The sequence below is a fragment of the Neofelis nebulosa genome, chromosome 6 (genome assembly GCF_028018385.1).
Source record: "Neofelis nebulosa isolate mNeoNeb1 chromosome 6, mNeoNeb1.pri, whole genome shotgun sequence".
NCBI lineage: Eukaryota > Metazoa > Chordata > Mammalia > Carnivora > Felidae > Neofelis > Neofelis nebulosa.
In genome coordinates this window covers 21015742-21036057 of record NC_080787.1, presented here as the reverse complement: position 1 = coordinate 21036057, position 20316 = coordinate 21015742, and the positions used below count along the sequence as shown (strand labels likewise).

The 20316-nt window shown below is 44.2% G+C and overlaps 1 protein-coding gene across 4 annotated transcripts in view; it reads right to left on the bottom strand.

The window, feature by feature from the left end:
• NEDD9 (neural precursor cell expressed, developmentally down-regulated 9) overlaps positions 1 to 20316 on the bottom strand; it is a 184438-nt gene that overhangs the window by 25025 nt on the left and 139097 nt on the right. For all 4 annotated transcript variants that reach the window (XM_058733003.1, XM_058733005.1, XM_058733006.1 and 1 more), the window contains one exon: positions 3658 to 4104. In XM_058733003.1, coding sequence (XP_058588986.1) covers positions 3658 to 4104 — 447 coding nt within the window. The remainder of the gene's footprint in view (positions 1 to 3657; positions 4105 to 20316) is intronic.

Sequence of the window (20316 nt, the reverse complement as noted above, 5' to 3'; positions counted from 1 at the left end):
CAGGGCAGATCCCAGGCCCCAGGAATAGAATCCCTGGTGAGGACGGCCTGGAAATCTGCATTTCAACTCACCTTCCCTACCTCTCCAGATGATTCTTATGTTCCCCAAAAGCTCCCTTTAGTGGTTTAGAATAAGCTCCACTGCCCTCCTCTTTTTCTTCTGGAACAGCTTTTAGGGACCATCGCTTAAACTACCAGAAACGTCTAGCGCTAGGCTCACCACCCTTTAAAAGATGGGAAAGTAAAGAGAAAACTTGTAGCGAGTCAGCTACAAGGAGAACTCAAAACAAAGACAAAACAAAAACAAAACCCAAGAAGCCCTCCTGATTCTTGCTGCACTCGGATTAACTCCTGGGGCCTTGGCTTAAGTCAGTACTGTGATTCTCACCCACTGATAAGATTCCTACAGAGAGGCGGATGTTGACAGAGGTTTTTCAAGCAGCTATTATTGCCTAGAAGGTTAAAATTATCTTTTTAGAGCAGCCAAGCCATCTCCACCAGGAGGGAAGAAGGAAGGATGGAAGGATGGAAGGATGGAAGGATGGAAGGAAGGAAGGAAGGAAGGGGGGAAGGGGGGAAGGGAGGAAGGAAGGGAGGGAGGAAGGAAGGAAGGGAAAGAAGGGAGAGAGAGAAACAGCAGGAGCGAGAGCAAGCAAGAGAGAGAAGGAAGGGGGAGGGAGGGAGAGAGAAGAGGAAGGAAGGAAGAGAAGGAGAGGAAAGGAAGGAAGAGGTTCTTCCTCCCAAGCCCATGGGGGTTCACGCCAGTGGCCCAGTGGACAGGATGGAGGCAGGCAGTGTAGGGAACCAGAGTCACTAAAATGACTTTCAAGGTGAGGCCAAGATATTCTGTAGAACACTTGGTGTTTGGCAGGGAGAAGCCAGGACTAGTCCATCTGTGTGGCCACGTTACCACTTCAGACCCCCACTGGTCGAAGCTTAGCACTGCAGTCATTGTCTACTCCCCAGTTCTGGTAAGGTCTCCCCAACCCCCGTCTGGTTGCACCCCCTATATGAACTGGCAGAGGTCCAATTCAGAAGCTGGCTTCCTCCTACCGGAATCGCCTACTTCTTGCTAAACATAAAATGTCCCACAGATTTTGGAATTAAGCAAACAAAACTCTGAGCTCAAGCGCACACCCCAGCATCAATCCAAGGGAAGGCGTGGTCAAAGTGTCTCCCCTTTAAAAGGATGCAGGGCCAGGGAGCAGGTCTGCAGTGCAGTTACAGCAAATAAAATGGGAAGAAGTCTGAAGGACTTTTCAGACTTGGAGCTAAAAAAGGTTGAGTCTAAAAAAGGAAAACATGTCACCTTCCTGCCAAAATAAACTGTGATGAAAGTTTAGACCCCACCACCTTTCAGCCAAGCATTTCCTGTTTCGGCCTCCCTTGTCCGCCTCAAGCTAGCTCAGATGAGGGAGAGCTATTTTTAAGGTGCAAACAACCAGGAATAAGAATGAGAGAAGCTATTTATTTAGAGTTACACCTTTCAACTGTTCTGTTTTTCCCTCTGGAGCTGGAGGCTTGGTTTGGCTTTCCCTTTGAATCTAAAGCTCCTGGGGTAAGAAGGATTTTGAAAGGTCATGGTGAAGTCGCCATGCCTCCAGACAGCGATCATTGTCTTGGAAAAGACAAGTGCCCACTTCTTGAGGAATTTCTCCTAATATACAGCTACTCGGCTTATGCAACACAGGTGCTCTTGAGCAGTGTTTTTGTTTTAATTTTTTTTTTTACTGTTTATTCATTTTTTTGAGAGAGAGAGAGAGAGAGACAGAGCGCGAGTTGGTGGAGGGGCAGAGAGAGAGGGAGACAGAGAATCTGAAGCAGGCTCCAGGCTCCGAGCCGTCAGCAGCGTCTGACACGGGGCTCAAACTCATGAACTGTGAGATCATGACCTGAGCCCCGTCACTTAACTGACTGAGCCACCCAGGCGCCCTTCCTGAGCAGTGTTTTGTAATACATTCCTTTTGTATAAAAGGTGATTTGGAAATACACTCTTGGCTTTGTTATTTATGGAATCCAACAGTGATTCTCCCCCCTTTTTTGTCCAACAGGGCATTCCATTATCATGCAAATAGACATTCCATAATTTACATGGGTTTTAAAAGTCTTTGTATTAGATTTTCTTGAGGCAGGGGACATGTATATGTAGTGTTCTTGGAGCCAGCAAGCTCGTTCTGCTATCTAACTGCGTCTTCCCTTATTTCTTATTCCATTAAATCAGTCCATTCTTAATACCAAACCTCAAAGGACCCATTGTAGACCCTTGGAATTTGCCAGTAAAAGAAAGAGAAAAGCCTCCGTTGTACTGTTTACATAAGCGTGGCCTTGGTATTGGCTATCACCCCCATAATTCACCAACATTATTTTCTTTCCCATGTGTATTTCCACCTGACATTACAGTTTTTTTGTTTGTTTGTTTTGTTTTTTAATTTGGGCTCTACAATGTAAGCATCATGAAGGCTTTGTTCACTGTTTATTTTTATTTTTTTTTTAATTTTTTTAACGTTTATTTATTTTTGAGACAAAGACAGAGCATGAACGGGGGAGGGGCAGAGAGAGAGGGAGACACAGAATCGGAAGCAGGCTCCAGGCTCTGAGCCATCAGCCCAGAGCCCGACGCGGGGCTCGAACTCACGGACCGGACCGTGAGATCGTGACCTGAGCTGAAGTCGGACGCTTAACCGATTGAGCCACCCAGGCGCCCCTTTGTTCACTGTTTAATTCACCAATGTATCACAAGCATCAAAAATATACTAAATGAAAGGAGCATGTGACTCTTGATCTCGGGGTTGTGAGTTCAAGACCCACACTGGGTATAAAGATTACTTAAAAAAATAAAATCTTAAATACACACACACACACACACACACACACACACACATGCTAAATACTTAAAATTAATTCGGTTAACAAATTTCTATTTATCTCAAATTATTGTGGCATTTTGAATTATACAGAGTGCTGAAGAGGTCCTTCCTTCCTTCCTTTTTTTTTTTTTTTTAACATGATGCTTTCCTAAAAATTCTAGCTCTCCTGTTTTCGCCCACCAGCTCAAGCATTATCATAGGAATTACTTGAAGGGCAAGAGGATGTCTCCTTTCTAAATTCACTAGCATTTCTGTGTTTTAAATGGGTCAATCCGGAAGTTAACAACTCTGTGGGACAAGTAGGTAGGTATGATCTACTTCCAGCTCCTTTGCTCCCTTTACTTCTGGTGGGTTCTTTGTGCAGCCAAGCCAACAGGGTCATGATTCAGCTTTTGGTGAAAGGAGAGTCCTTTCTGCATCGTTGTACTTGTACAAAATTTGGTGCCTTGTACCACTCAAGGAAGAAACAGAAAAGACTGGAAACAATTTGAGTGCAGAGCTTAAGTATAAAAGCAGATCTATCAGAAAGAGAGAAACAACTGAATGATCCAGTATGATCTGGAATGACACATGAACTTATCACGACACAGGAACAAAGTTTGGCTGACCAATGAATGGAAAATGGTGCAAAGCTGGTGCCCGAGATCAGGCATTTAGGTCTACTTACTCTTTGGAAGACATACTTCCTTCTTGGCAGTTTCAAGTTCTTGTTTTGGGAACATTTCAATTTCTCTGAGTGCAACGGAAACATAAATAAATAGGAAGAAAAATCCAGTTGGTCGCTCACTCACCTTTTTGCTTAAGTGGGGGCCGTTAGCCCCCCCAATGCTTCTCTGCACGGATGACGGTAATTGATACACATCCTGTTCCTGGGTACCATGGCTAGTGGGGACTTGGTAAATCCCCTGATGTTGGTAGGAAGGTGGCACTTGGTAGATTGTGTCTCGAGGGCCGCCATGTGGGTTTGGCGCTTGATAGAGCTTCTGTTGGCCAAAGGTCTGGTGCGTGAGTCCAGAAGTAGGCTGGTCCTGACTGGAGGGGGTCTCCTGAATGGGGCCGATCAGAAGCTTCACCCGGTTGCCGGGGACAATGCCTTGTCGACCATGTAAGGAGCAGAGCCACCACCCTTCCAGTCCTCCTGTGTTCTGTTCTATGACAGTCAGGATATCTCCCTTGCGGAAGGCCAGCTCCTCGGCACACTCCGGGACGTTGTCATATAAGGCCCTTGCCATGAGATTCTAGAAGAAGAGAACAGATGGACATCGCATTAGAATTCTAGCTCGGTCCTTTTTCACACCTAAATCCCACGCTTTTATGGAGAGGCACACTTCCTGGAAAGGAGAGAAGAATGAACGTGAACAATAGTCTGTAAGGAGAAGAACAGATGGTGCAGACAAAAGACAGATACATACGTACTGCGTCTGCCACCAATGACATCAGACTGCCTCCTCGGAAAAGCCCAGAACACCACAAGAGTTCTTTCCTCTAGCGGTAGCTGCTGTGCCAAGGAATTATGGGCAGCGCCGTTAAAGAGTTCACTACACAAAACATTTTTCTTCCTTTCTTAAAGCCAGCTTGCAGAATAAAATATTCCAAGTGCTACAGCGGATGCTTCTCATTTTTTTCCCTTCATATATTGGAGGCAGAAAGAGTCAAAGAAAAGCCCAAATAACAAGCAGTACGAGTGGCATTTCTATTTGGTGTGAAAATGGAAACAAACGTATAGTCATATATGCCTTGCCAGCGCTTAAAAATTCTTACTCTCAGTTGATCAAGAAGTCCTTGGATACAGGGAGAATCTACAAGCAAGCGTTTTTGGGGTTTTTTTCCCCCCATGGAAATCGAGCCTGGTGCATGGCGTGACAGTAGTCTCCACCTCTATATTTGACGGCAGGGAGCGATGGCAGAATTTGCCACACGTAGGTGGATGCCATCCCTTTCTTTTTTGCTCTTTTATTTGTACCTTTCCTGAAGGCCTCTCCTCACGCTGCCACTTTTCCCCCCACTTCTTGAATCTCTCCATTCACAACAGAAACGCTGTGCCTTCCCCTTTCATGGGCCCAAAACACTCTCTCCCTTTGTAAGAAGGCCTGTCTGGCACATTCAGTACTAAGCAGACAGCCAAAGTAGGCATTCAGCAGAGAGCGGGCAGGCAGGACGTGCTGACATTCTTGGAAGCCTTTCAAAGGCTCCGAAGATTTCACTTCTTGGCGTCAGTAATGTTTCGCAGTACGATGGCAGCCATCGCCACATGCCTGCTCCTTCCCAGCACAGAGAGGAGTCGGGATGCTATAAATTCATCACGAGCACTTGGAAAACTAAAAGTGATCTCTCTGGTGCTTCCCTAAAGTGTCTGGATGCACTTGAGTCACTGCAGTGGTGATCCTTTGTGGGAGGAGGGACAGCCTGTTGGCGGATCATGTTTGGGACTTTACATATTCGTGGAATTTTTGGCAGTTGTTGTTTGGATTTCTGCCCCCTGTTTGCTTCTCTAGAAACATGGACTTGATCTTTCAGCCTCGTGCTTTTCATTCCTTTAGAACTGACATACATTAATCATCTCCCCCTGTACTATGCCTCATAACCACAGGCTTGTGCTGTATGCTGCTCCTCTCCTCTGGGGGGCAGGGGGGGCTGCGTTATGTAAGGCACCTCCCCTCTGGTCAGTACCTGGGAAGGGGTCCTACTCTTGCTGTTAATCCTCTTAGTGCAACTATTTAACCTAAGAAAAGGAGATCAAGCCATACCCAGGAAGCTTGATGATGCTTTTTAAGAATAAGGTTGCAGGGGCGCCTGGGTGGCTCAGTTGGCTAAGCGTCCGACTTCGGCTCAGGTCATGATCTCATGGTTTGTGGGTTTGAGCCCCACATTGCGCTTGCTGCTGTCAGCACAGAGCTTCTGTCCCCCTCTCTCTCTGGCCCTCTCCCACTCTCAAAAATAAATAAACATTAAAAAGAAAAAAGAAGAAGATTGAAGTTCTTGTTCTTGGATCAGTTTTGAGATCCAAGAAGTCTGTGGTGTGGACAGGTGAGCAGTGAGGGAAGCTCAAGGGAAACTGGGGGAGGGGGGGTTGTGTTCTAGGTGAAGGTTTTACTTAGAATTTATACGCTAGGAAACTTTGGGATTTTTTTCTAACAATTACAAGTCCACATACATAGAGATAGAATCATGCAGCATTTTATCCTGGCTTGAGGAACCATTTAAGGATGTGTCATAATCCCCAAATCTCTGTTTCTCTTCTTCCATCTTTGGGTGTTCTGTAACTTAGAAGAAAAGTCGTAGAGTTACGGATGATAAGATTCTGGTCCTTTGTACCAAAATAATCTGAAGGAGATCACTCCACCAGAGTTCTATGGTGATTATAGGGTAGGGAGAGAGCCGAGCGCTCTCATCTCTGTCCCTTGCTCTGGGGACCACGCAATGACTGGGGATGGTTGGTACGAAAGCCCCAAGATAAAATCAGAAGTGGTAGAGTTAGGACCAGTTCTGTGGGAGCTGAGGGTAGATAGCTGTATGATTCTAGCGGCTACAAAGAAGGGAAAGAAGAGAAACAGAAAACTGTCTCTACTGTACTCTGTAGAAAGGCAAAGGACTACAGACCTAATCAGCATAAATAAGCTCAAGGCATGTGGAGCTGGGTCACTGCCATGGGACTCCATGAAGCACTGAAGTGGAGCATTGGACCGTGCTTGATTAGAAGCAGATAGAAATCCCCGTGTGAGAGCCGTTCTGGATGTTCTTTGTCTCTTATCCCAGTGACTTTCCCACCACCTGGTAAGCACCATGCTAATGTTTCAGATGTGCCTCAAGAACAGTTTCTCTGGGGCAACTTTCAGAGACTGTTGTCTTCGCCAACGGAGGCACCAGGGGTGAGTTCTCCTGACTCTTTGTCCGTGATTCCCCAGCAGGCCTCCTGCTGCCCACACAGATGAGGATTTAGGAAGAAAGCGTGGCATAACCATTGATGGCATGCACCCCAGTGCTAGCCTGACATCTCACACACAGATATTCTCAGCCTTGGCTGAACAGGAGTGAGTTGCTCAATCTCTATACAAGCTATAGAGAGAGAATCAGTGTCTACACCCATCACTCTCCCATACAAAAGGTTACATACAGTTCCAGAGACCTTTAGCAATGACCTGAACCCAGTGTCCCTGTTTTATAGATAAAAAAACAGGTCTGGGAGGCCAGTTTATCATTTGCCCAAAGCCACAATATTGGTGTCAGAGATGGGAATGGAACTATGGTCTCTTGGCTCAATTCTCTTTCCAGAACTCTTAAGCTGTCTTAGCTCAACTACACGCTGTCCTCCAAACTGGGCTCAATTCCATCGTATAGTGAGTTCTGAAGATGACAATTCTTGTCATGTCTATAGAATAAATAGATCATTTGCCTTTGTGCCCTAACTTCCTCATGTGTAAAATGAGAGTGAGGGTAACACTACCCACCTCACCGGTTTGCTATGAGGATTAAAGAAGTGAATCCAAGTCAAATACCTTAACACCGCTGGAGACTTAGGAAGCCGTTATGACAACTTATTTAATTTGCTGGGTGGCACTTTGGTCTTGGAATCTCTCCCCACTTGGCCTCCTGTCATCAAGGGTTGAGTTCTGCTCTAATGATGCTATTATATATATATTTATACATAGCCGATCTTTCTCTTGTTCAGTTATATATCAGGAGAACTGTATCTGTCAGTATTTCTCTGAATTAATAATGAATTGTGGGCACTTGCAGCCTCTTGTGGAACATTTGCCTGTAAACAGCAATAACGGAACTATTGGTTGCCCTCAAGAGACTGAGACAAAACGTTATTATTATTACTACTACCCTGATTATTATTACTGAGTGAATTATGGCTACATCTCTTGAGATTCCAACAGGGTACAATCCATCAGAGAGTGGGGGGGAAATGGGTGAGGAGCTCGGCTTTTGAAAATACTTGGCATTTTGGGGTCAAGAGTTCATTCGAGAAGATAACAGCCAAATGAACATCATCCAGAACACAAACCATCTCATGCAAAAGTGCACAGAGTTGGTGGCAGATCAAGAGTTAATTCCTCTGCCTAGGAGAAGGTGGACAGACCGCCTCCTTCAGTGTGGGAGGTGTGATTCCTTAAGGCCACAAAGTCAGAAGAGTGATTATCTGAATATCTTAGAAAAACCCAGAAGAAGCAGTTTGTCTATTGAAGATCTCCTCTTTCTCCCACCCGCCCCAGGATATTTATCTCCCAGGCAGGAAAGGTCAACACAGAAACAAACCCAGGAGAGATAAGAGAGCTATGTCATTCTATAGCCCGTTGGATGGTTAGCCTCCGCAGGGTGGCAGTTAGAAATGCAGCTAGGGCTTGGCAAAGTGCCAGAGCAGTTGGGGCACTGAAGTTGAAAGCCAGAGGAACTTCAAAAGATTACACTCCAGCTCCTTCACCTTACAAATGAGAGAAATGAGGTTTGAGGAGTTAATGATTTGCCAAGACACCTGGCAAGAAGGTCATAGAGGTGGAGCAAGAATTTAGGTCTCTTGTCTCCAGCTCCAGAATTGGGACAGTATTTAACACAGTCAAATGCGCATGCTACCAAAACTGTGGTTCTCATTAGGATTAGAAATCAGCATTGAGAGTTATAAATCCCATTTGAGGGAACCCTAATTGTAACAGCCTCTAGCACTGACCCCCACCCCAATCCTTCTTGAAACTCTCTTTTGGCTTCCATGCTTTCATGATTTCCATGAACTTCACTTCCTGGTTTCTTCTCCACTGTTGTTCTCATGACCACTCATCTTCCTTGTTCTTCACAGACTAATCATGTTGCAAAGGGATCCCCCCTGTGTTCTTTGCTCTTCTTTACATGCTCGCTCTCTACGGAGAATCTCATCCAGACCAATGGCATCTGAACACACAGATAACAGATCCATAGCTCCAGCCTAGATAGTTCTTCTGCACTCCATTTCCGTATTTCCAACCAGCTAATGGGTATCTTCACCTCTAACGCAACAGGTACAAAAACCCCTTTCTCCTGCTTTATCTCTCTTAGTTAACAGCACAGACACAGCTGCCCAAGGTAGGAAGAAGCCTCAGAGGTTTGCTGAGTCTCTTCACAATCTGGAACCCAATCAGCTTCGACCCCGCCTTTCGCCTCACTGCCTCTCCTAGTTCAGGCCCCTCAACAACCCCTTATTGGGAGTACACAACTGCTCCCCAATTGGTTTTCCTCCATTCACCCTCTTCCCCTTCAAAATCCATCCTCCATCTACCCAGAGGAGTTGTCTTTCCAAACCTATCCAGTTGTTTCCCTTTCCAGTTCTCCGTAATAGTATTTCTTACAGGATAACTTGTATTATCTCATTCACGATTGTCAACTCCTTAAGTTCAGAGAGGCTGCCCTATTTTTTTTTTTTTTTTTTTTTTAGCATTTCCAGAACTTCAGTCCAGTGTCTGAAGCAAAATGCACATCATTAAATGTTCGCTAACCTAAAATGGGCTTCGGACTCTGTATTCCAGGTTCTCCTGGGTGAAATTGTTTTCTAGAGAACTGAGGAGAATATTTGGTTATAATTTTATACGGACTTGGGAAGATGAACTAACGAAGCCTGAAAGATAAATAGCATGTCCAGACGTCACAGCCAGAGAATGTGGGAGATGGCAAGAAGGATAGTGCCTGCCCCTCCCTATTAAACAGGATAATGACGTAGACAGGGAGCTTGAATCTAGTGTCCACAACCACTGAGCAAACAGGAAGGCCAGGAGGAACTGACCATTAAATGATTAAATACAGTCATCTCTGGAAGAGCTTTTTCTTCCTTCAGTGCAGCGACCTCCATCTGGCAGCAGGTGACTGAACACCATTCATACTTTGCCAGGACGTTGGGTTCTGCTGTTCCTGGTTCCCAAACTATGTCTAAGGAGTGGGAATAAAATACTGGGCAACTAGCTAGTCACTGGGCACAGAGAGCTCTAGGTCATGTGACAGCTTCTACACCATCCCCCACTCTCCCCTGCCTTTTTTTTTTTTTTTTCCATTGCTATCAAAATGTCAAGAAAGCTTATTACTCCTACTGCCAGGGAAATGATCTGCTATTCCAAATACAGAGAGGTGTGACTTATAATTTCCATGACCATTCATGCTGTTCTTTGAAGAGAAATGCGACACAATGGCTGATGTGTCACCCCACTAGGACTGATAGCATCATCAATGGCCCAACTTCCTCTTATTATTTTTACTTCATTCTATATTTATCATGTAGGAGTTCCTGCCAAAGACCTTGGGGCTGCCACATGCTCAACAACATGCCTTTCCTGTACCCAAGTTCCCAAGCTTTAGCCCTGGACTCTGGTAGGGTGCATGCGTGCTCGTGTGCGTGCATGAACACACACACACACACACACACACACACACACACACACTGGACAGATTCTGAAAAACAGACACAGTAAAGAAGGAAATGGTCATTGTCAAGGAAATCAGTCCTAAAGGAAGTAGCTAAGGAATGAGCATCATCACGGTCAGTCTCAGGACACACTGGGGAAGAGAAAGAAAGGCTCATGTGCTTTTGTGCCTGCTGACAAAAATCAGCTGAGGGCGATCAAAGTGCTTCGGCTTTCCCCCATGGTCACGTTTGGGATATAGGGAAATGTGGGATTTCCTCAAAGCAGGTAATAATCAGCCAACATGGATATCTATCTACAAGTGTCTGGATTTCAATTCTTGGAATACTTGGTTTACACCTGGGTTTTTTTCATTGGATGATCTGGACTGTTGAATGTTTGGAGTTGAATTCTCTGGAGGCTGTTTAGTGGCAGACATAAGACTTTCAAGTTGAGGCGTTAGAAGATATGATACATATCACTTCTGGGGTTTATTTCTCAGCAATACGTGTCGACTGCAGTCTGACATGGTGTTTGTTATGGGATTTGAACCACCCACGGCAACGCAGCAGCAGAATTTCCCTAGTTATGCTTCTGATACCTGGTGTGGGGTGACGAACATATGCCACAAAGATCCCTCTGGCATCAAGACCACATTTCATCCAATGATATTCATTTTCTGGAAAGTGCTTCTAAACCCCTATGGTGGTCACAAAGCTTCCATGAGTGTCTTGAGCTTTCTGAACATTCATGTCATTTACTCTGCCCCAAGTCCTCACATTTTCTTAGATTTTCTAGCCTTGTGAACTCTACCCATAGCATTCTCTTTTAAGCATTTCTGAATGGAAGATGCTTGAAGAAATCTGACATTAGATACCTGTCTCCCAAAGGTACTCTTTGACATACAGCAGCCCTGACAGGCACCTTGGGGCTGCACCCTGTGCGTGGTCACCCCAAGGCACCCAGATTGGGGAATCTTAACGTCTCTTCTTTCCATTATTGGCCTATTCCCATTTGATGAGGCATCATTTAGAACCCGTATTATTTTGGTGGTTCACGTACCAGAGTGATACCAATTGACGATTGGTGAGAGAAAATGTGAGCTTCTTTGCCAATTTGGATATTTGGATCTCAGAAAGAACTTTCCATCTGACCAGATTTGGTCACATCATATGGACAGCATAGCTGTGATTTCAAATCAGTGTTTCTTCAGATGCTAGTTTCTCTTCCTTCCCTGCGCTAGAATGAATGCTACCTATTTTCCCTTGATTTAAGGTTGATATAGGAGAGAAACATCCATAAGACAGGATTTGTTTATCATGAAGCCAACAAAAGCCTGGAGCAAATCCTTTGTTTCATCTAAGAAAAATTACAAATGGGTTGTTAGGGAGGCATGCATGGGTGTGTGTGTGTGTGTGAGAGAGAGAGAGAGAGAGAGAGAGTGAGAGAAACGTCATAGTCAACTTCTATTATTTCTTGGCCAACTGTGGAGGATGAATTTGAATCCTGACAGTTATTTGAGAAAAATAGTGAGAAAGGAGCATTTCCTCACAACTCTGATGATCATAAATAATACATGTGTCTTCAGGAGCTCAATTTTCCATCCTCCGTGGTCTTTGAGATTGTTTAAAGCAACTCCAGAGGGTCTTAAAGAAGGTAGAAGGGAACCTTCTATGTCTTAGAACCAGAAGTCACCCATAGCTTGACCAGAACCAATTAGACTAGAATTTTAGACTAATAAGATTCTAGAGATCATTCTAGAATCTTGTTTTACAGCCCCGGGGTCACCTATGATATTAGCAGCAGAGCCAGAACTAGCATCTGGTTCCCCTCTTAATCTAGGATTTTTTTCCACTGGACCAGGATGTGCTTCCCGAGAACCTTCTCCATCTTAGAATTTAGTACTGTTGCTATTAAGCCTTGGAATTTATAAGCATTTGTCCCAGGTTGCCTGGTTTTGATAGATTTAAGTATAGTATATTGGCAAAGGATCAAAAACATGGGGCAGGCGCAAACTCTTTTCAGGGTTCTGTCCCTAGATAAATCTGACAGGCGCCATATAATGATGAAGGCCTGACACCCACTCACCCAAAACATAGGTTTTATTAACAATAAAACAACCATCTGGATTTCAGCCAACATTACAGTGTTGGCACGAGATCACATCTATCTGCCTGTCTAGACAAATCCGTTCAACATCCAGGTACTTGGGGGGAAGTGAAATGAGAATTAAGTTATAAAGGAGTAGGAGACGCCAGTCCACTATATTACCACTATTATAATACCACTATTATATTAGTTGTTTATTTCCCCAAACAGGATCATTTCTTAAAAGTCAAAGCACAAAAGCTATCACATCTAATAAATTATTTGAAAGAAGGGAAAGGTCTTACCATTTTTTACATTCCCACGTATCTTCCGGCACCAAGGGATGCAGCTCTCAAGGTGTGATATCTAAACCCACCAATACAAATATGTACACATTCTGGCAACTCTGGTCTGTCTCCCAGCTAGAACCCAGCTGACACCTCGGATGCCCCTCTCAAATCTTTTAGACGTCACCTCACCTAGGTCAGCTGCCTGAATGCTATTATGCCACTTCACATGCGAGGTCCTCAAAGAGTTTTTAAAAATGGATCAGTATACTTGGCTGAAAGGGTATCTACAACCATATGCTGTCAGCATTGCACCTGCAGAGAGGTCTCCAGAAAGAACCTTCAGATGCTGTAGCTTCTCAGCTAGAACAGAGAGGAAAGATGGCAGGAGCAAATGGAACAGAAGAAAACCTCTAAATGAAATTATTCAGCGGCTAGGTATATAGACAAACACCTACATGTATGTATTATTTACCAGTTTATTAGAATAAGAGAGCTTTCTTCAAGGTTCAGTGCTAAATGCATGTTTATTATTATATGTATGTCAACATAAAATGATACATATGCATTACATACACATGCGTGTGTGTGTGTGCGTGCACACACACACACACACACACAGCAGAGGAAGGCTTCAGAGAACTAAAGTTGTCTTAGAGACAGTCTGATGGCTTTATATATGGCCCGAGTGAGACCCCGTGCTTCTTAGTATTTGATGGTATTCTCATGAACAGATTGCGGCTATGAATTTAAGAGGAAGCTCCCTCTTGCTTAGGACTTCTTACATGAAGCGCAACCCCAATCATGGTAAAATTATGGCAAACAGTTCTAGGGCTGTCTTTTTGTGCTTCTGTCACATAAAACCAGTAGGGCAATTATTTTTAAGCAGAAGGGAGGAGGGGAGATTAGACTGGTGATTCCTAACTAGGGGGATTTGGGGATCTGGCAATGTTTGGCGACATTTTTGGTTGTCACAATGTGTGTGTGTGGCTGGTAACCAGTGGGTAGAGGCCAGATGCTGTTAGACATCCTGCAATGCACAGGGCAGTCTCCCATAACAAAAAATGATTGAGCTGTAAAAGTCAACAGTGCTGAACGGAGAGCCCTGGATAGAGGAAGGGACACTCACTGAACTGAAGGAATCTAGTCTCAGGCCTCATACTGTAAGATCAATGGCAAGGAAATCACACCTTTTGTGCTTCTGTCTCCCCACCTGCAAAATGGGGATAATGAACATATTCTTGATATTATGAGAAGTCACGGAGTCATATAGGCCAAGCGCTCTGATTTCTTCAGAAGAAAGGCTCTGTCTAAAATCAAAGCACAGTTATTATCACTGCATTATTATGAGCTCATGAAATGGTGTCTCAAGAACTGTAGTCCTCCCTCTCAGAAAAAAAAAAAAAAAAAAGATTCCTCCGGGAAAAGAAAACAAACCAGAAATGATCTCATCATGATTACACCTGCCACACCAAAAAACAGACATAGTTCAGAGAAACTAAATTCTTTCCCTGCAGCAATGGAATAAGCTGCGTCTGTAATTAAGATCTTAATAAGGGAGGCAGGAGGATTGATGCAGACACTGCAGGCTATAAGGCACAGAGCTACCTGCCAGGTTTAAAGCAAGAACAATTGAAATACAACACCCCTCACTGCTTAATGCTCCCAGGTGTTCTCAGTACAAGTCCATATTTCAAAAAGGGTTTTCCTTCATTTCTAGCGATGCCTGTTTCTGCAAGGAAAGAGAAAAGAACCAACCAATTATTTATAAGTAAATATTATTGATGACTCTCTGTGAAAAAGTGTGTCTGAATTCACTCTAAAAAAAAAGCACCTCTTAGATAATTTCCTGTCAAAGGGCTGACATAAGGGAAAAGGGATAATGCCTTCAACAGTTGATTGATCTCTGGAACAGCCCATGTTGACTGTCTCGAGTGACCATGTGTTCCTGAACTTTCTAAGACAGTCCCAGTTTCAAATATCTTTCCCATTGTCAGACCATATGTCCCACGGTTGGGTGTGTGAAACATGGATCCATATCCACAGAAATTATATATATTTTAAACTAAAAATAAAAGATAGGCATGCAAGTATATACCTTGCTAATGGGTCTGCCTTGGTTGAGTTTAGGATTTGGGAGGAAAAAAAAGGTGCCGATAAGAGGCTTTGATTCAGTCAATGGACATCTTCTGTAATTGACAAGCTGATCTTTATAAGGAAATGAGATATATTCCGAGGCCATCTGGGCCTCTGTGAGATTGTCTAGAAATCTGGCTTCCCAGCGAGTAGGGTTAAGAGAAGGAATGCCGTTGGGCTGACTGTATTCTTTTTGCTCCTTCCCCTGACTCCCATTTAAAGTCACGCTCGGGGCGCCTGGGTGGCTCAGTCGGTTGAGCGTCCGACTTCGGTTCAGGTCATGATCTTGCGGTTTGTGAGTTTGAGCCCCGCGTCGGGCTTTGTGCTGACAGCTCAGAGCTTGGAACCTGCTTCAGATTCTGTGTCTCCCTCTATCTCTGCCCCTCCCCTGCTCACGCTCTGTCTCTCTGTCTCAAAAAAAAAAAAAAAAAAAAAAAAAACATTAAAAAAATAAAGTCACGCTCAACACACTTAGCTGTGAGTGCAGAAGGCTGGAGAATCAGAGAAGAGCACGTAAGTTCTAGCCCAGAGGGGCACTCAAGGAAGAGAGGACTTCAAAATTTTGCTGTGCCAATGCCGTTGTCATTGGTAATGCAGTACTGATGGCCCACTATAGCCCATTTCTTGCCAAGCTTCGACCCATAACACAAACAAGTAGTAACCAAAAAACAAAAACAAAAAATCATCACTGACCTGTCCTGATAGACACTAAAGATTCTGAACTCCAAGAAGGCTGGAGTGTTTAGAAGTCTACTACACTGGCTTCCCAGTGTGCTGGTCTTGCTTGTTATGGTGATTTGGGGGTCGGGTGGGGGTTGAATTCCAGCTCATTCTTTTGGTAGAGTGCAGGGCCGGGCAACAGAGAAGCCTAGATGAGTCCTGAGTTAGCCACATCCCCTGTGGGAGTGAGGTGCTAAGTTAAGAATAATGGACTGACTACCACAAATCAATGAGAATAAGGCTAATTCATATAAGAGCATAAGGTTTCCATGTAACTAAAAAAAAAAAAAATGAGAAAAAATATTAAGGGCACGTCATTGTGTCTAAATACATATTGCTTTAACAAATAGAAAGATCTGATTTAAATCTTAACCTTATATGCTTTTTGGTTGCCGCAACTTTCTGTCTAGCTTCGCAAATAATCCCCCTTCAAACACACACACACACACGAGTAAAGAAAGGAATTAAACTCAAATTCAGAAGATCGTATCAAACATTTTTGTGCCATGCTTGCGTTTTTACGTATTCACAGTTGCTCAATCCTTATTTCTGGTAAGCATAGGCATCAACATGTCATTAAGGAACATTTCTGGTAACGTAACTATTACCTTGACATGTTAGAAATATCAGGAGGAATTTTTATTTTGCAACGTACACACCATGATTTACGAAGAGATACGACATCTCCAAAGCCAGGCTGAGTCCTTGGAATGAGGGTCCTGAACTGTCTATTTAAATACCACTTAGCACCATTAATGGTGAGGGAGGAGGTTGGGAGGAAAGAGATGAGCTCTTCTTTAAGAATAAACTGGCATTTAGGAGCCCATGACAGGGTCCAGGCGGATGTGTTGGAATGCACGTTACCGGTGATTTTAGCATCTCCAAGGTCAGCTTCCCCAGTGCCACTTCACGTATGAAAAGTCACTGTCACACATCATCGCAACTCACGCTTCTTCCATTTCCCTCGGAGTATATGTCTCAGTCCACCTCAATCCCATTGTCTACTAAAACTACCTTCTAAAAGAATCACTCTTCCCAGTGGATGGTAGACAAAGTTCACCACCAAGGCCATTTATCTTAAAACGAAGATTCTTCAGGAAGATAGTCTTGCAGCCAGGCCATAATGTTCCCCAGGCGTGCCTCGTCCTCATTAACCAGTAAGAATGACCGCGGGGAGATGACTGGAATGCTCTAAGTAAATACGATGGAGGGGATGCCATTGATGGAGTATGAACAGAGGGGTTTTTTTTGGGGGGGGAGGGGAGTCCCCTTCCATGCCCATATTCTTTGCAATCATCCATCACCTAGGAAACCAGCAGCTATTCTCCTGCACTTTAAGTGGGAAATACAGTACTTCTTCCCAGTGGCCCTTCTTTATCTTGGCAAGGAGGCTTGGTAATTAAGTCTATATGTTCCTGCGGGGTAATGCCAGGGGCCCAGTGGTTGGCATTTCAAACCAATTTGTTTACGTTTCTTTCTACCCCTAAAATGATCCCAAAACAGATCACCAAGACCTCTTACTTTACATCTACATCACTAAGTGGCTGCAGTGGGATGAAGGATATAGTTTTCCCTGAACTTCTGTGTCCCTCCAATCACTTCCTTCACATTCTACTGTTGATTTTGTACACTGATAACTTTCTCTTGTCCTGTGATATTTTTGGTACGGATAAGCAATTCTAGTAAATGCTTCCTCTTAAAATTTATCTATCTATATAATGTTTCCATACCTATATATTACATATGTCTTATAATGCATATTATAATAGCTACCATTTTCAAGTGCCTATGGGCTAAAAACTAATGATTTCCATATATCATATCCTTACTGCTATCCGGTAAGATGCGTATTATTACTCCCATTTTATAAACAAGGAAACAGAGGCCTGAAGTAGCAAAAGTGGGATTTGCAGCAAAACCTGGGTTCTTTCCGCTATGCCATACGGCATTAAGACTTTTTTTTTTTTTTTAATGTTTATTTTTGAGACAGCACAAGCACGGGAGGGGCAGGGAGAGGGAGACAGAACATCTGAAGCAGACTCTGTGCTGACAGCAGTGAGCCTGACGTGGGGCTTGAACTCGTGATCTCATGACCCGAACCAAAGTCAGACGCTCAACCGACTGAGCCACTCGGGTGCCCTACATGAAGACTCTTTTTAATGGCTCTTTGTATAAGTTTATTAGGTCACTCGACATCCAGTTCAATGTTTCTAGAGTATTGACTATGAGCAAGGTCCTGTGATCTCAGGAATATCAGTCTTATGAATAACAATGACGATACCAAGTCATTAATTAATTAATGTGCAAGCAGGCACATAAGTATGCTGGTAAATCCCTGTGGCTGGCATCTGTATTTCATGTAGCACCTCCAGGCCCATGGAGCACTAAACAATGCTCAACCACCTTTACCTAGTAACTGGGGTTTTGACATAGTCTTGTCACCGAGTCTTGAGTCCACACTATCCTTTCAACATCCATCAGAGCAAAGAGAGCGGAGGCTGACTAGCACTGTCTACTTACTACATGCCAGGAGCCAGGGTAGGTCCTTTACATCCATGTATTATCTTACTTAGGCCTTAGAACAATAGTATGAGACAGTTACTCTCCCTGTTTTACAGATAAGAAAGCTGAGGCTCAGAGAGGTTAATTTGCCAGAGGCTATATAGAGCAATGAGTCACAAGAAACAGAAATGCCTTTCTCCAAAGCCCACATTCTAACTTGTATCTACCACAAGAACATATAAGATCAAGGCTGTGCCCCCTCCAGGCTGTAAGAGATCCTAGATCACACTTTTTATTCAAGGACTTACTTGTCTAACAGTCTCTCTCTACCCACAAATAAAGGGTGGGTCTCTCATTTTCAGTGGGGCTTACCGAAAACTAGACAGCCCCGGTGGGCAATCTATGGGAGTTAACAGCTATCGTTTAGATAGCGATTTGATTAAAAGGGGTTAATAAGTAAGGACGTGCTAACAGAGCAGGGCAGAGGTGGAAAACATAAAGCCTGTTGTAGGGATTATAGGACAGTCAAGGAGATGAAGCTGTAGGCTTTTGATGGTTTTACAGAGTGGATGGATGAGGAGACCCGGCTTGTGGGAAGTTGACAGACTAACCAAGTCAGGTAGGCGAAAAGAGACAGGGACAAACGAATGGGAGCAGCAAGAGACCAAGATTTCCCACGGCAGAGTCAAAAGAGAGGAGAGAGGTAGGGGGTACAGGGTGTGCTTAAGAGCATCATGTCTACGTGGGTTGGGGAGGCGAGCCATACACAAGTCTGGTGTTAGAGCAGCATAAAGACTGCTTAAATGAGAAAATGAAAGAAGATGAGGTCATGAGGGCACAAAAGGGGGAGGGAATTTGTAAAGGGGAAAAAGTGGAGACGAAGTTTTTTCAGAAGTCTGGTGGGACAAGTAGGGGCAGCAGACAGGAAGCCACTGATGAACTCTGAGAAAAGGGCTGACGTATGTTACAGTAAGGGAAGGGTGCCACACAAATCCTTGGCATGTCCCACACTGTGCTAAATTTGGTATCATCGGAACACCCCCAGTTCTCCAAAGACCTTCAGCTCTGTGCAGATTGCCATTCAGCCCCCAAAATGGGTTTGCCCAATAAATACATGCATCCATAAACAATTAACATCTTTTGGTGTTTTTTAAATTCGTAGATCTCACCTAAGATTTAAAAAGGAGATACCGTATGTTTTCACTCTTATGTGGATCCTGAGAAACTTGACAGAAGACCATGGGGGAGGGGAAGGGGAAAAAAAAGTTAGAGAGGGAGGGAAGCAAACCATAAGAGACTCTTAAAAACTGAGAATAAGCTGAGGGTTGATGGGGGGGTGGGAGAGAGGGAAAGTGGGTGATGGGCATGGAGGAGGGCACCTGTTGGGATGAGCACTGGGTGTTGTATGGAAACCAATTGGACAATAAATTTCATATTAGAAAAAAAAAAAAAAAAGGAGCATGAGGCAGGGCACCCGGGTGGCTCAGTCAATTGGGTGTCTGACTCTTGATTTTGGCTCAGGTCCCGATCCCAGGGTCATGGGATCAAGCCCCATGTCAGGTTCCACGCTGAGTATGAAGCCTGCTTAAGGTTTTCTCCCTCTGCCCCTCTCCCATGCTCTCTCTTAAAAAAAAAAAAAAAGGATCATGGGAGACAGGAGTCTCTGGTTTGGATTGAGCACAGCAAATCATATCCAAGGGAACAAATAACCTAAAACCAAAATGTCAAAGCAAGGCAAGAATTGGTAATTATACAAGTCACAAATGACCATGTTGATTTAACTGAAGTCCCTTGATCATCTCTTCTCAAACTAGCTCGGGAAAATAAAAGTATTTTCAAAGTCCCCCCAAAAGCTTTTAATAGGACACACTTTGCCCGCATCCAGCCAGAACACAGGGCTCTGAATTTCAGCATGTAGGTTTCTTATTTGTATCATGGGTTCTACCTATTCTTTTATCTTCACTCAAAACGTTTAAGAATGAATTTGTTGTCAACCATGCTTCAATTAAAAAAAGAATTTGTTGAACGGGAGACTAGATACATCATTTGGAATTTTCGTGTAGGCACACGGGGTTCGGGAATTTGGCAAAGCCGCAAAAGCTGCTCAGCTATTAGAGATCAGACAGGCAGTGCCTGCTGAGCTCTGACCAGGCCTGGGCCTGCACAGAGTGGGCGGGGTCTCAGGCTTCTGCTCAAACACAGCTGTGCACGGATCCTTCCATCACCCTCCCGGCAGACAGCAGCAACAATCTGCCCCCAGACCCCTCGGAAGGGGAGCCTTCACTGAGCAAGCCACGGCCATTGAGGCACAGCTCCTTCAACGACCCCCCACCCCCCAATTCAGGACATGCTT